Raw genomic sequence first — 16,579 nt, forward strand, 5'->3', positions numbered from 1 at the left:
TTGAGCAGCATTTTCCTGCCGCTGTTGTCTGGTCCTGTTGCGTACTCCTCCTTTGCAGTGCTGTAAATGGCTGTCTCAGGGAAGCCGTGGATAATTTCTTTTTTTTCAGTGTACAACATAGCTTTTAGCCTGAACTGTGCTTCAAAAATTCATTTTGAAGATGATAATACTTATTAAAGCAGCTTTATTTTTTCCTACATTTTCAACAGTTGCACATCGGTATAATAGCCTTTGCATAAAGCCTAATTGCATTTTGATTTTATTTTGTGTTATTTGTAACCAAAAAAGCTACAGTATTGCCTGTGAAGGTACAGTTATTTTCTGTGGAAGGATTTTAGCATTCATTAATCTTAAGTGGGTTCTACAGCACATATAACTAGAGCTTTTTTTGAGAGGGGAATAATTTTAAAAGCATCAGTATGGCAAACTCAAGAGGCCATCTGAAAGTCAAACTTGATTTTTTTAATGGTTTGGGGTTTTTTTCTGGCTTGAGCGTTTCTATCAGAAATAAGGGCTGTAACAGCAGTGACCAAAAAGGGTTTTTCTGCTTTGTAGGCAAAAATCCTTAGGTTATGGTTTATTTGCAGAATTCTATTTTGTGTTTTCAAAGAGCAAAAAGTAAAAAAGTCCATCTTTGGAGATAAAGATGTTAAATTCTTCTGTAGTAAATGAGAGGTTTGCTGGTTTTGAGACGCTTAAGGCTTATTGTAAGTTACCTTTAAAACAACCAAAGAAAAGGTAGTATTATATAATATCTTATACATATTAAAAGAAAAGGCAGCCTCTCCTATGCAGTCACATACTTGAAGTTATTGATTCATGAGAAGTCGCGGTGTTGTTGCTGTGGGATGGTAGTAAAACCTTTTTTACTATGGACCACCAAGAGGCTTCTGGAAAGCTGGTTAAATTTTTGTAATTTTTTTTTTTTTCTTCCTTCCAAGTTGGTTTAAATAGCTATTTTAGATTTGCAGGTGGGACAATCCTTGAAACGCGGGGTTCGGTTAAATGTCCAGTTAGCCCTATTGCACGTTATTCCAGGCCAACTGTACGGAAAGTTGCCTGTGGTCGAAGCAGTAGCAGTTATCACTGAGTTAGCTCATGGTAGCGCTCAAACAGGTGTGGGGCATGACAGCAGTTACAGAATTACTGTAAGTATCATACCCAAAAGAGAGAAAATACCTTCTTCCCACAAAATAAGCCCGGTACAGGATTAAATATCAGAGTGCAGCAGGTGATGTGCTGCTTTACTGCCCACGCGGAAGGTGTGAAGGTGGTGAATTCCCTTCTTGCTTCATCTCTGGGACTTCAGTAACTTCATAACCTGCGCCCAGAGGAGCAGGCAGCCAGTTTCTCAGGATCACCTGGCTGCAGCGTGGTCCGGAGTTGGGGTTGGGGTTGGCAGTGGGTACCTGGCACACTCTGCATGCTTCCCGGTGTCCGTAATGCATACACACTCTCCCCGTTGGGCAGGTAGGACGCTTCCATCAGAGACCGGTGAAACCTGAGGGCTTGTGGAAGGCACTGAGGGAAAGCGTCGATCTTCCTGATGGCTTATTTAATGTTAATTGGTATGCTTCATCCTTCACTGTTAGTATGAAGGCACCAACGCTTATTTGTTCTCGCGTGTCTGGGTTTGTAGAGAGATGCATAAATGGGGAGTGAGAATATAAGCCTGGATACCTGAAAAGGTCTGAAAAGACAGTGTCTGTTGCTGGGAAATACCTTACTCTTCAGGTAAAATTCTCCGAATTTTTACAGATTTGGGCCCATGGAGCTCCCACCACATCCTGAAATAAGGGCCAGGTTCCCTCCCAGTGAATTTTCTCCAGTGCCATTACTGAAGTAATAGAGACACAGGAGAAATTTTATGGTTTGGAAATCCAAGATGGAAATGTTGTGTCTGTTATTTGTTAGTAATTATAAATTACAATGTTTGGATGTCAACTGTTTTAATAAAAGGGAGAAAGTACATTTGCTGCTTGGCTCAGGAGGCCATTACCTACAGCGAGAACAGTTCTCCTCCCACAAATCCTGCGCTGCCGAGGAGGATCCCTGTGAAGGTTGTGGCAAGGACTGTGGGGACACATCTCGGACCCAGATCTCATGGCCCTGCTGCTGTGTCTGGGCTGCTCAGGGTCTCGGTCCCCATGTACCTGCATGGCTGCTGCTCTCACTGCAGTGTGCTTGCAGCCACTGGTAGAGCTAAGCTACTGCCGCTTGCCCTTTGGCGGGTCTTTAATTAGAAAATGGCCTTGGTTTCAAATTAGGTATGTTTATTTTTCCCCAGTGGACACAGTGGTGTGGAATGTGGGTAAATTCTCGTTCCATAGCACGTTTCACAAACGGTACAGCACGTTGTGAGCTCAGCTGGCTACCAGTTGCCTTTCTGGCTATTGGTTGCCTTCTCTGAAGTCTGTTCTTTTGCCTCAGTCGCAATTAATGTGGTCTGAAATAGGCTGAATTTGCTGACTTTCATGGCCCAGGCAAAGCCCTGCTGTTTGTTTTGAATGCTGAAGGTGGCTGACTGGTTTGCATGAAGTGTTTCTGTATCGCAGGTAACCGCGTTCTTGTAATTTTTAGCCTGCACCTTTGCCTTTGACCTCTTTACTGTCTGCTGCAAGTGAAAGGCTCATCCTTGGAGAATATTGGGAAGATGCTGGTATTTCATATAGCAACTTGGATTCTTCAGTTTCTGCATCCCATGTCTTTCCCTGGTACATTGAGGCTGGTTTTGAATGACTTTATAGAGACTTACCTGCTTCTCCCAGTCACTGACCTTTGCCTCAGGTCAAAATAAGAAAAGGAGTAAGTTTGCATTCCCCTAGAATGACAAATTGCTTACAGGATGTAGGTTTTCTTGCTTACCAAGTTATGCACGATGTGCCTGTTTTAGAGATCCTTAGCGTTTAATAATACTGAGATTAGTAAAAACACCCTTTTCTTCAGAACTGTGGAACTTGTAAGTAGGAATTGGTATTATGAATACACAGATGTTGCAGGAGAAAGATTAGCATTCAGTCCTTGTGCTGAAAGGCACCATCAGTTGTATCTTGTCATCCCTCAGCGGAAGGCAGGCATGCTCTTACTTCTTGAGCCTTTTCTGCAGCATTCAACCTCTTTTTCCTGCCAACACCTGCTGCTGGCCCAGGGGAATGTGTAAAAGTGGGCTGATAAGCTTTTCTGAAGTAAGGCATCTGCTGGCTAGGGTGGATGACTAGAGTCCTTAATTCTGTGTTTGTGCAGGGAGCAGTTGCCACCTCCAGTCCGGTGGTCCACGGTCAGCTGCTGGCTGAGCCACGTCATGGTTGGGCATCGCTGCTGAGGTGATGGCAACGTGCTGGTTGCAGCTCCAATGTCTTTGGTCCGGTCTGACTGTACGTTTGCTTAATAAAACTGGTGCTGGTACTTGGGCTAGACCTGAAGAAATTCCAACTGCAGTTCAGACTCCTCCGTTTGAGTGTGTATTCCCATAGTTCGTTAATGCGGTGCTACAGGGACGATACCTTCTCTCCTTTTGGGTTGGTCAGCAGATGCTGTCCCAGTTTGGCATCTCACAACCACACCAAATGGGTTCAGGTTTTGGTGGTGTCACAGCTTGGCTACAGCAGAGCGATCTGCCCAGCCAGGGTGTGCTCGGTGCTTAGGAAGCTCCAGCTTGCTCCAAACACTGCGAAACAGCTTCCTCCCCATGGAGAAAGCAACATAAAAATAATGATTAGCCCTATTTGCTCTCCGATTATGACGGTAGGTCATTAAAAGCATCGATTTCTGTTTGAATATGTTGTATGAAATACCATTTTAGACTGATTTTTGTGTGTGTTTGTATCTCTACTCTGGTGTCAGTGAAAGCATAATTGCTTTTTTTTATCCCCCCCCTCCTTTTATTCTATTTAAGGATGCTGATCTTTTGGACATAGAAAGCAAACACTTTGAAGATTTGGAATTTCAGCAGCTTGAACACGAAAGCAGGTTAGATGAGGAGAAAGAAAATCTGACACAACAGCTCCTGCATGAAGTAGCTGAATATCAGCGCAGCATTGTCAGTAGAAAGGTAAAACCACCAACACGCAATTCATTTGTCCTTTGTTGTTGAGCATAAAATAGATGAAATGGATCTACAGCCTGCCCCATCTGTAAGAAGTAATGCAACTTTCCTCTTTGAAAAAGCTTTTGAGGAAGAGCAAAGATGATGGCCCAGTCACATCTCACAAAGATCGAATCATGCACTTCTCCAGAAGGAAACAAATCAATGAAATTCTGCGTCCTCGTTGTATATTTGCATATGAAAATTAAATCCTTTAATTTTGCTACAGAAAGTACCAAGATGTTGTTTTTTCTTCTTTAAGAAAGGAGATTTGTACGCTCTGGAGAAAAGTATAGTTATTTTGTGCTTGTAATTGATGTTGATATGAAACGATCCTGTTAAAATAATAAGAGCACCAAATTAATAAAATCCCTTAATTTTTAAAATCTGTTCTAAAGGTTCTGTCTTATCCAATTAAATACCAGTTTTTCAGAGATCAGAAGTTGCATCTCTACACCAGTTCTGTTCAGTACATGGATGCTAATCACCATATCATCAAAGAACATGTGCAATTGTTCTTTTACTTTGTCTCTTAAACAAATTGTCTCTTTACTGTCTAAATCTCATTTAATTATCTGGTTCTAAGCAGTGAGCCGTCTTGTAAAAACTTCCTTTTCCTACTGCTTCACTCGTGTGAATGGGTGAACTCTCATGAATAGGATCATTGTTGCAGGTTGTCTTGTGCTATGAAAATAAAACATGTAAATTGTGATTATTTTCTTTTTGTATTAGGAAAAGATTTCTGCTCTCAAAAAACAAGCCAATCATATTGTCCAACAAGCACAAAGAGAACAAGATCATTTTGTAAAAGAGAAAAACAACTTAATAATGATGCTGCAAAGGGTAAGTATTTTATTGTCTTTCAGATAGCTTTAGTGTGCGATAGAAGAGCATTTCACAGAATAAAAGAACGTAGAGCACAAGTAAAGCACCAGTTTTGCAGAAGCTAGCAAGTAAGTGATAACGTGATAGGCATTGTTTGTATCTTAAAAGCTTTTTTTTTTTTAAAAAAAAAAAGAGATCTTTTGTAATTAATCAGATTTCCTAAGAGAAAATGCTAGTGGTATTTGGTAATCGAGAGGGTTTTAGAGGTGTCCCCCTTCCAGAGGACTTAACCAGAGGCACCCAGCCGGGTGCTGAGGCTCGAAGCCCATGCTCCCTGTGTGGCTGCTGGAACTGTGCAGAGAGGGCTCAGATTTTTGGCTTCTGGTGGCCCATACTAGCCCAGGAGATGAGCTACTGAACATAAGCTAACGTCTGGTTAATAAGCAGCTGGCGTGAACCCTTCGCATCCACTTCATGTTTTGCTTTTAATCATGAGAGAAATCATAGTTAACTCACTAAGCTGAACCAGCATCTTCAAAATGCTGCAGTAAGACCTACTTGGTTTTGGCTGTTAATATTTATTAAATAAAATCTTTCACTGGCTTTTCATTCTGTACCCCCATTTTCTTTTGTTCAGTTCTGCTGTAAAGGGATGAAGTCGAAGCACTGCTGTGCAGTTTCTAGCCTTCTACCCCAGCATGTTTCTTTACACGGTTAAGAAAATGGCTAGCATTTATTTTCACTACCTGACTGTTTTGTTGTTTAATATAAAAAGTCTGTTTTTAACAGGAAAAAGAGAATCTCTGTAATCTGGAAAAGAAATATTCCGCACTTTCTGGAGGAAAGGGATTTCCTGTCAGTCCCAATAGTCTAAAAGAGGTAAGGAGATTCACTGCTTTCGACTTTGCCGTAAGTAACTTTTAATGACAATTCATACGAAAGCACTTTAGTGAGGTCCTATTCATACGGGGTTTTTTGAGATGTGATGAAATTACTTTGTAAAGCTATTCATGAAAGTCCAAATGCATGGGTGAGCAAAAATAGCTTCTCTGACATTTTCCCAGATGTGACTGGTATAGCCTTAATCTCTCGCTCTGGAAAAACGAACGTTTTAATGTGTGTGTGTCTAATTTTCTCAAAATAGACAATTAAACTTCATTGAAGGGAAGAAGAATGAGGTCCAGGAATAACTCTGTTCAAGTACAAATATAGTTCGGTCTTATTTTTGCACTGTAGATTTTATCATTGCATCCCCACCCTTTAAGGCTCTGCAGTAAAGCATGACAAGTGTACATGTTGATTTTTTTTTTTTAAAAAAAAAACAACATTGAATTGAAGACTTCACAATATTGTGGTCGTAAGATACCTATTGAGCTACTTATTTCACTGTTTTGAATAGCTAGAGTAAGCAGAAAATCTAGCATTTAAAATACACCAACAGGCATCTATGGCTGCTTCATTAACTTCTGCTTAGGAGGTCTGATGGACTTGCTAGATCTGCTTATATCGAAGCCCTGAACAAGGACTGCTGCATCTAATGATGTGGGAAGCTGGGCTTTTGAAGACTAAAGCAACCACGTGTCCTTGCAGCACCGGGGAAATGAGATTTTGCTTAATTGGCCCCCCAGTTCCTGATGCCCCACATGCCAGCGGGGTTGAGCACCCATCCTCACCGTGAGCCGTGTTGCAGTTGCTTAGGCTTTCAGTGTCCTAGGCTGCGTTCTGACCTGGACATCTGACCTCCCACCAAGATATCTGGCCAGTCTAAGCTTCATTTTGTCATCTTGAGATGGATCTGTTTAATTCGCTCTCTAGAGAGTGGGTGCTGTCACTGATTTTTGTCTTTGTATCCGTGTAATGGTTTGCTTAATCACAGATGTTTCAAAATGCAACTACATTAAGTGAGCCTGACACTTCTTTTTTTATTGAAATGGATTATTCAGTGGTGTCATTCTGTTTGCTGCAGCGAAGTCAGGACTTCCTTCATGGCAAAGGAGAGATGGAGCAGCATGGGTTACCTGTTTCATGCTCCGTGTCCCCATAGGTTCTGTCCTATAGAAGAAATGCCTTTCCTTGCCAGATGTTATGTTCGTCTCAGTCCAGTTTAATTTTTCTCCGACTGTTCCGGCACCTTTAAAAACCAGGCACCAAATGGTACCCAGGCTTAAGCAGGCCGCCTGCACGCAGAAGTTAATTTCACCCTGCGGTCGCTCACGTATCAGTCGCGTCTGCGGTCCAGCATTTCCCAGCCCCCCTTCACAGAGCACACACTTCTAACTCGCTTCCATCCATCGTGAAGCTCACTCCCTGCATGCACAGTAACAGCGTGACGTGACCTCACATCAAGAGGCAAGATGCTTACCCCAGTACTTAATTAAGTGAGGAAAATCAATGCCTAAAAAAAATTCAGTGTTGACAAAATGACTTGGATGCCTAACCTGCCTTGAAACCATTTATTTAGTTTAATAAGGATAAGGGCATGAGCTCGTGCACAGCACAGTCATTAGTTATTTGCTTTTTTTTTTTTTTTTTTAACCCCATGGTGAATCCCCACTGGGGTGTTGAGTCTGAACTGGATGTTTTCCATGTAATGGTGAAAGTGCTTTTATCCTCTATTGAATATAGACGTGGCAAGTTTCAGTTACTGATACACTGCCACTACAAGATGCTTAAGCAAGCTTTTTGTTTGTTCATACTGGAATCTATTTTACTGTAGTATGGCCACATGTTTCAAGAGGTAAATTTTAGTATCTTACTCAGTCTCCTAATCATTTAATAGTTCATCAAATAATATCAGTTAAGGTTTGCCTACTATTTCTAGAGTGCTGTGTTTGCAGTGTGATACTTAATTTTCCATTACTGTGCTTGAAATAACTGATAAAATGCATAGAAAATTATGCTAATAGATAGTAGAGTTGGTATATTTTTCAATGTGCCTTCTATGATCATGGCTAAATTCATGCTTTTTTAAAAAGAAGAAATACTATAGCCATCTGTGGCTTCTTTTACTGAATTGCTGAAGTATACATACTGGCATGTCTGCATGCTGGAATGTAATAGAAACCCAGCCCCTTCGAACCTTCTTAATTTAAAAGCAGCTTAGCATCTTGATTTAAAAAATAAGCATATTTCTATCTCATTTTTATGACATTGCTTCAACAGTGATTTATTCTTCCTTTTGCATAGTTTTGTTTTCTATGGATAAGAAGTTAGGGCATTAGACTTTTTACAGTCTGGCATCCTATACACCATGGATTAGAATCTGTATTTTAGTTTTTAAACCACATTTGTTCAGTTAACGCCAAAACCATGCAGTAATTATGGTCTGCCATTATATCTCAAATCTGCCTGCATGAATCTTCTCTGCAGGCAGAAGCGCACTGATGTCCGTGCCCTTCCTCAGACCATAACATCCTGTATGATTGTTTAATAATAATAATAATAATTAAAAAGGCAAATTATAATAGATATGGGGCTAACACTAACGGCATCTTACCTGATCTCCTGGTAACACCTAAAAATTAAAAACAGCTTCCAGAAAATGCTGATGGAAGGTGTCGTGTCTGCATAATTTATAGAGTAGCAATGGCTTGTAAGTTCTTCCCAGTTCTGATAGTCATGTGGTTTACTCAAACTAGCTTAACAGTTAGGCAAGCAATAAATTAGAGTAAGTTACTTTATTTAAACATGGCGGGGGGGGGAAGAAGAAAAAAAAAAAAGATGGGTGAATAAGATTTGTTCTTCCTTTTCCCCAATCTGCTTTCCCGAGCAAGCACCACATAATTTCTAAAGGGTATTTACATTTTAGTAAAGTCTTTTGGTCACTTAATGTACATTTGCTTTTTGATTAAACAAACGAAGAAAATTTTCGGAATCCAAATATTCAATATTTGAAAAAGCTTGATGATAATTTTATTTATGATGAAGTATTTCAATGATAACATATTTGGCTGTATCACTCTAAACTAACTTTCATCGTACTGGATACATTAATACTCTTGCACGTCTTTTGGCTTTTGCTCCTTTTAACTCTGAATTCCTCCTTTTAGGGCTATATCAGTGTAAGTGAAATTAGTGAGCTGTATGGCAATTCCACGAATATATCCCCTTCCACTCAGCCCCCCACAGATGCTGAAGCAGTTGCCACTGAGCCTACCACGGCTGTGCTGACGAGCCAGCCACAAAATAAAGAGGTTTGTTTGAGAGACATTTCCCTTTGTTTGCACTGTTCTTTTCATGGCTGCCTTTTTTTTTTTTTTTTATCATTGTTTTTTTTCTTTTCATAATTCAACCTGTAACAAATGGACCCTAAGGCAAGCTGCTGCCTGCCAGTTACTGAGTCAGGTAACAGTTTAATAGTAGAGCTGGAGGATGGCTCCAGCTGTAAAGTGTCTTTGATGATGTAGGTGGGACTTTGAAGGCTAAAAAACCCGAATGCTTATGACCCAAGCAGCAATTAGTGATAATCTTTGCCTGTTAAACACTGCAGTGTAATGCACCTTTGGTGAAGGGTCTGCGGACATGATTAATGATGACTTGATCAGTGGTGCTTAGGTGTTCATTTCATGTGTTCTGTAGCTGCTCTTTTGGGTTTTTTTCCTGTGAAGTGGTAGAAATGTGTCTTGATTATTTGTGGGAGATGGGTATCTTCTACTTATCTTAGCTATTCCACGGAGTCTGTCCAGTCTGTCTTCTAGCTTATTCTCTCTTTTTCTCATTGTTTGTGATGTTTTTTACCTTTGGTGGTGACCATAGCAAGTTTTGAATAAATCCCCTTTTAAAGGAATGTAATAACTTTATGAATGTAATGCCTTTGTGTTGCAATAAGGCAGCAACTGGTTTAGAATTTGGTGTTTCTGTGCTGCTTCTGGTAGTTCTATATGCCTTGAGAGTTGCAATACAACACGTCTCCTTTCCTGCTAAATGCTCCAACAAACACAGTGCTAAAACTGCAGCTTGTATGTGCCATATCTTTTGAGCAATTCCAAAAAGAAAACTCTGTGTGTAATTTCTCTTTTTTCTATAAAGCTAAGATCACCTCTCTGTTCTGGATTTGTGTTTCCTCACTCTCTTTCTCCTCGCTCTATTGCTCAACTTCCATCAGTCCATTGGCCTGAGGTCATGGCTACTCATGTAGATCCTATTCCTTTAACTGATACACCTCCACCTCTGCCAGCTAAGAAACACCGCAGACAACAACAGGTAACAGATTCAAAGCTGATCAGTTGGGATTATTTTGGTTGGTTGGTTTTGTTATGGTGGCCATGAAGTTGATCTGTGTGTGAAGTTTTTAGAGTGATAGGATAGATCATAAGTTGATTGTGCTGGCAGAAAGTTGCACTTAAAGGCACTGCTACTTAAAAAGCAACACAATGTATTTATTGAATGTTACTGAACCAAATTTCTCCTCATATAAACAGTCCAGAGGCAAATACTAATACTTAGGAGCCTTTGTAACTGCTAGAAGATTTGCAGCGATAAAGTGGCTACATTTGAAATCCTAAATGAATTTTGCATATACATTTGAACAATGCCTCTCAAAAGCTGTATTGGTTTTAAGCCACCAATTCATTACAGTAACTTGTAAATAAATGCTTTCCTTTGTAATTGGGTTCCACTTTTACGCCAGACTAGAGTTTTATAAAAAAAATACAAGGTACAAGGACATGTACACAAAATGTGCACATGCATTTAAGGTGCTTTCTTAATCAGCATGATTTTAATGTGATCTTTGTAGAAATCCTTGAAAGCACTGGGAAGCAGGAGGTACTCTGTATTTTAGATTTCGTTCTTTCCAGTGAAGTTCCCAGCTTACCACCTGCAGTATATGCCATGTAGAGCATAACTGACCAAGTAGGTCAATTCATTTTGTCAAAACTGTAACAAATTACATTTGAAGCATTTCAGAAATCTGGAAGAGCGCAAGAAGCAGCACAGGGAATGCATGTACATGAGCGATACTTTACCTCGCAAGAAAACGACTCCATCTGTATCACCGCACTTCAACAGCTCTACGCTTGGGCGAAGTGTCGCATCTAAAGTACGTAGTTGCATGTTACTAACAGCTTTCCAGTGTCTATACAAAAACCTGTATGATGTTAGAGGTGAGGATGGGTAGCACTGTCAGCTATGTGTAATCCCGCGAATTCAGATCTGAAATTGGCTGTGAAAGGACTTCAGGTTTATTGACATATGGGAATATATATATCTATATATCTGTGAAGCCCTCTGCACTTCCAGCCTTTATTCTGACCTCTGGAAATGCTGGGCTGTAGTACATGAATCATAAATGCACGATTATTCTTTCAAGGACTTTATTTTCAAGCTAGTTTAAATCGGTTCTAGAGACACAACAGGTTGGTTTCCTTCCTACCTAAGACCTCTAAATGGTAAGGATAAGGTTGTGTATGAAGTGAAAATAACTCTGTTGGTGATGTGGTACATCAGCAAACAGCAGGGGGGTGGAGGTACTACTTTGAGAACATCTTGGCCTAACAGAGGCTGCACACAACAGAAACAGCCATGGCTGACTGATCTGACGTGATGCTAATACCCATGACGAAGCGAGTTTATTTTACCGTTAGTCGCTGATACAAAAAACCGTCTTGAAGCGTAGTTTTAAGCATGTATTTACAAAATTTCCGCAGGGGCACTTACCATTAGGACAGAGCAACAGCTGTGGCAGCGTACTTCCTCACTGCCTGGCAACCATGACCAAAGAGTCGGAGTCAAGAAGAATGCACAAAGGTAAGACTTTTTTATTTGGTTCATTTCTGGTCAAAGTCAGTGTTCAGTTTTGCAGGAACTAAGCCTGAAACCAGTGTTGCTGTAATCAACAGGGCTGTAAAATAAAAGTTCCCTTCTTGGTGAAAAAAGCAAGCTTTAAATGTAATTTTCAGGTGCTGGCAAAATAAGATATTAAGTTTATGAGGTAGGTGCACATGTAGTTTTGAAGCATGTGGTCACCAAATATAATCCAGTAAACAAGAAAAGCATATTAAAAAATACACACTGGGTTAACTGGGTAATTTCTGTGAGTGATTTTGGGGCAATATATTATGCATTGCTTTCTTTTTTTATTCCTTTTTAAAATCTTTTCATGTTGTAATCTTAAAAACTGTTTTTCATGGGCATATGTTTTTGCCTGGACAAAGATACCTTTTGAGAATCTGTAGCTGCGGTATTTTAAGTGGTTTTAAATATTTGGGCTACAAAATAGGAAAGGTGTGTTCTATCGTGGCTAGATAGCTGCATTTTTGTAATAGGGACACGGCAATTCTGGATGCAAAAGAAAGTTACATCTTTGAAACGTGGTGTTGTAGGCTATGGGATTCGGTGTCTGTTGTTTGTCAGCTTGAGTCCATACACATAATTTCTGCTTTATCGAGATGCATTATTCATGTGTCCTGTCTTCAGATGGAGTTGCTCTTCAGTGCCATCTGTCAGTTTATTTGCTTTCCAGCATCTGCATCATTGTTATCAGTAGAAGTGCCAGAGGCCCTTCCGCAGGGCTGCGCTAAGCCCGAGCTGAGGTGGGCTCCATCCTGCTGCCCTGGGACTTCCAGCGCTTCCAGCTGGGAAAGGTCAGAGAGGGCGGCTGAGGTCAGCCACACGCACCGAGGTGGCTCAACACAAAGACAGAGCTCGCTGAGGAGGGATCGTGACTTACTACATTTGCTTTATAAAGCTGATCCTGTTGGGATTTGTTGGTTTTGAGCCTCAGATCTGCGGCGAGCCTTCCACAAGCCTGCCATGTCTGGCTAACTTACCTTGAAGTATTTCAGATGCGATACAAAAGGAACTTCGTGCTCGGCTTGGAAAGCTGCTTGGATGTAGTGCGTGTGCAAGGGCGGAGTGGCTTGCGAGTACGTTCAGGCCTTGTGCCGTTGTGCAGAAAACACTTTGTTTCAGCTTGAAAATCAGTTAAGGATGTTTTGACTAAACTTTGACAAGAGGTCAAGTGTTTAAAATTAGAAATATTTCTGCAAAATGGTTGCAAAAGGGAATTTGTGTGTGACCTAAAGCACAATTACAAAGTGTTACCAAACCTAACACAGGCAAAGATAAGAGTTTTAAAAATAAATCAACCAGTTTTAACACTTATTTTTTTTCTCACCATGCAACGAAGATCATTTTAAGAGTAGTGTCAGATTTCTTGTCCTAAGGGTGAGAAAGAAAGAAAGCTCACAAACCAAAACTGAACAGTGGCCTGACGAAGAAGAGAGGTAGGAGAGTGTGAGAGAGATGTATTCATTAAGGCATTTGGCACAGCACTTGTCATATGTCACGAGGAATCGTGTGCTATACTGCCTGCCGTGCGAGTTGACCGTTATTGTTTGAAAGAGCTGGTTTGAATGGAAATGCTAACTTACGAAGAGAGTCTTAAGGGATTAATTTCTACTGGGAAAGAGGACGGTTCTACATGTCCTTTTCTGAAGCATCAGCTCTGCCGAAGGGAAATAATGCTGCTGACAGGTGCTTTGCTTGAACCGTCACAGGATTTGCACAGTAGGAGACAGAGTCAAACCACAAAGGATACAGGAATGCAGGGATTGTTTGTGGCTTGACTGCCTCTCCTAGTAGTTAACGAAGGGTTGTCTGACGTGAAGCTCCCTGAATTTATGGCTGTTGGAGGAGCTTCAGGAGTATAACTGCTTTCTCTTGCTCTGAAGTGTCGTGTTCCTAGGTTGGGGAATGCTCCTTTGTCTTGTCAACACTACAAAAATTTGTCAAGGGCTCTTTCTGCGCTGCACTGCAGAACTCTGCAAGGATGGAGACATCCGAGTCAGGTGGCTAGAGTCAGATCCTGGGGTATTTCTATCCAGCTCTACAGAAGGGCCAGAGCAACAGGCTTCAGGCACCTTTCATTCAGCCTTATAGCCGCAGCCTTAGTGAATGTCGTCATATGAGCAGGGAAGGGACCGAGTTCCACTCGGTGTGATTTCTGGTTTCCCCTAGCACCTCCTACCCCCATGCAGCACGCGGAGGAAACCCAAGCTTTTCTTCAAAGTCATGAGTAAAGAAAGTTCGTTTCTGTGGGACAGTGAGATTTGGGAAATGTTTTGAACATGACGTAGTATTTAAACGTACCACCCAGTACAAGTGAAATGGAATACTATTGTCAATTAAAATTCTGAAACCTTATGTGACTTCCACTAAAATCAGTGGGGCTTCAGTCTGTGTAACTAAGACTGATTTCAGCAGGCATCTTTAAGTACATCATTGAGAACCAAGCCAAAACCAAGGCATATGTCATGTCAGTGGACATCCTTGGGGATGATCTTTTTTTCCATCGCTCTGTGATAAATGTTTATTATATAATAAATACACTTATTTCTTACAAAAAACATTCTTGAGGTAGATCAGGTTTACCTTCTTGGACCTAAGCGAGTATTTTGGAGAGGTAAGATTTTCTACCAAAGGAGTGGAACTCTGCAAATGTATAGATAATGGCTTATACTGAAAAATATGCTCTTGCTTCATTTCCTGCTCCAAAAATTAGTTGTTCACTTAAAATAGGTGATGTATAGATAAAAAGTGTTCTGGACTTGTCAAGTGTACTGAGCCACTGCTTGCTTTCCTTGCATTTCTTTTCCCACTTGGCAGGTTTTTCACTCCACCAGTTTTCTGTGTTCGAGGTGATGTATTGCAAATGGTTCGGGGGTCTGGGGTTTACATACACCTGCACCAAGCGCGGTGATGCTGGATGTAGCCCAGCTCAGTGGCAAGCTAGGGTCTCACATGATAAACGTCACTTCATCTACGCACTTCGGAGCGCTGGCTGTCATGCACTGTCCCACAGACTGCTACGCAAAAAGGATGATGCGCTCCTGAAGCGGTATTAGTAGCTTGCTGCGTTCATTAGGGCTTAAAAACATTGAGCAAACTTCCAGACCAGATGTTTCAGCGTGTATGTATAGATGTGAGAACAAGTACGTTCAGTGGTGCCTGGAGGAAGTGGCAGCTCACGTAGTTTAAAGATAATACCTGACAATTATCACTAAACTACTAATGGTCTAAAATGAGTTTTCTCTAATAAGCTTTTTCCAGCTTTTCTTCTTGCAGTCCAAGAAGGTAAATGTAAAAATTTGAGATGAAAAAGTTGAAGATTCAGTCAGGAAATGAAGAACAGGCACTTGAGTTTGAACATGGATTTCAATCTCATTTTTTTTGTGCAGGAGCAAGTAATGTCTGGATTCAGTAGGAAAATTTTCGTAGATTTTGAAGTACTAAACAGTCTTTATTCCAGGATTACCAAAACTGTGTTTAGTCAGTCATGTAGTTCAAGAATTGTTCTTGAAATAAACAGTCAGTCAGTAAGCATAGCCTGAGTTAAGAACAACTTATAAAATGTTTAAGAGGATGCGTCTTCGATATAAATCATTAATGAAAAAAGCTATTTCTTAGCAGCCGTTCATGAAGTCTTTTTGAAGGACTGTATAAATTCACCTCCCGTGCACATGCCTTTGCAAGCAAACCATGTGCAAAAAACCCAAAAGAATGAAGAAGCTGCTATTTGGCACAGTCTAGAGATGTGAAACTGCACCCCAGAACCTCCCGGTGGGGTGCTGGGGACCAAAAACCTGCACAAGGAGAGGCAGGAGCAAGGAGCGGGGGGTTGTCAGCTCAGTCCCTGTGAGAGCAGGATGGAATCCAGAAGGGAAGAGGGAATGCTTAAGATGTAGGACCAGACACAGCACTGAGAGCAAACTGTTGGGACAGAGAAGTTGGGTACCAGCAAGATGATTATTTGTATTCTTTCTAAGATCTACAGAAAAAACAATATACTGAAGACAAGGTGTATATATATGTACAAATGATAAGCTTTTCAAAGCAGTTTGCTTTATTTTTTCTTTATTTTTTATATTCTTTCTCTTATCAAACTCAGGAAAAGCCAGAAAAGGTATGAAAACATCCCTTTACCTGGCTGTATCTATCACTGTCATGTTCTGGCAAATGTACCGGTTGCATCAGCACTGTCAAGTATTTCCCAAAATCTTGGACAAATTTTAAATAATTGCTAAATAATGATAGCACTTCAAAAATTCTTTTTTTCACGCTGTCAAATAACCTGTCACAACAAAACTTCTGATTAATGCTAATATCTGCAGAGCTACAGCTTTGTGCAGGCCTAATTTTTTGCTTCTTTGCTTATAGCCGCACAAGTAGAACAGAAAATACAGAAATTTTTGCAGATCTGTGGGTGACAATGACAAGGTAGACAGATGTGGGCTTCCTACCTTGGCATGTTTCCATACAAAAAGTGTCTCTTGTCATGTTAATGTCGATCTTTGGGAAGGGGGGAAAAAAAACCAAAAAAACAACACAACAACAACAACAAAAAACAACCCCAAAACATACTGTGATCTGAAATACTGAGGGTTTTTTTAACATACTTGACAGTGCCGCTTTCAGTAACAGCTTTCAGCTATAGTTCTGACCTCACCATAATCTTGTGGTGGTATATCTGGTTTTTCTGATTCTGCAATAACTCCTTTGGAATATATATAGAGATATCTTTTTAATGATACGGCTTTATGGATATTTGCAATATTTTACTCAACAGTATGGCTGTTAACAACTGTTTTACTACAGAAAATGCAAGCAACGCAACAAGAAACATTTTAGCTTTTGTATCAGCTTAGACTTGGCTGATACAAGTCTTGGCTT

General features: G+C 40.6%; 1 protein-coding gene across 5 annotated transcripts in view; it reads left to right on the plus strand.

Annotated features, from left to right (window-relative positions):
- The window catches only part of PHLDB2 (pleckstrin homology like domain family B member 2), a 126,419-nt gene that overhangs the window by 94,208 nt on the left and 15,632 nt on the right, over positions 1-16,579 (plus strand). For 4 of the 5 annotated variants that reach the window (XM_005237456.3, XM_055802113.1, XM_055802112.1 and 1 more), the window contains 6 exons: positions 3,896-4,051; positions 4,817-4,927; positions 5,699-5,788; positions 8,959-9,102; positions 10,809-10,949; positions 11,557-11,656. In XM_005237456.3, coding sequence (XP_005237513.2) covers positions 3,896-4,051; positions 4,817-4,927; positions 5,699-5,788; positions 8,959-9,102; positions 10,809-10,949; positions 11,557-11,656 — 742 coding nt within the window. The remainder of the gene's footprint in view (positions 1-3,895; positions 4,052-4,816; positions 4,928-5,698; positions 5,789-8,958; positions 9,103-10,808; positions 10,950-11,556; positions 11,657-16,579) is intronic. The other variant, XM_055802116.1, reaches the window with a different exon arrangement.

The sequence above is a fragment of the Falco peregrinus genome, chromosome 4, assembly GCF_023634155.1.
Source record: "Falco peregrinus isolate bFalPer1 chromosome 4, bFalPer1.pri, whole genome shotgun sequence".
In the NCBI taxonomy this organism is placed as follows: Eukaryota; Metazoa; Chordata; class Aves; order Falconiformes; family Falconidae; genus Falco; species Falco peregrinus.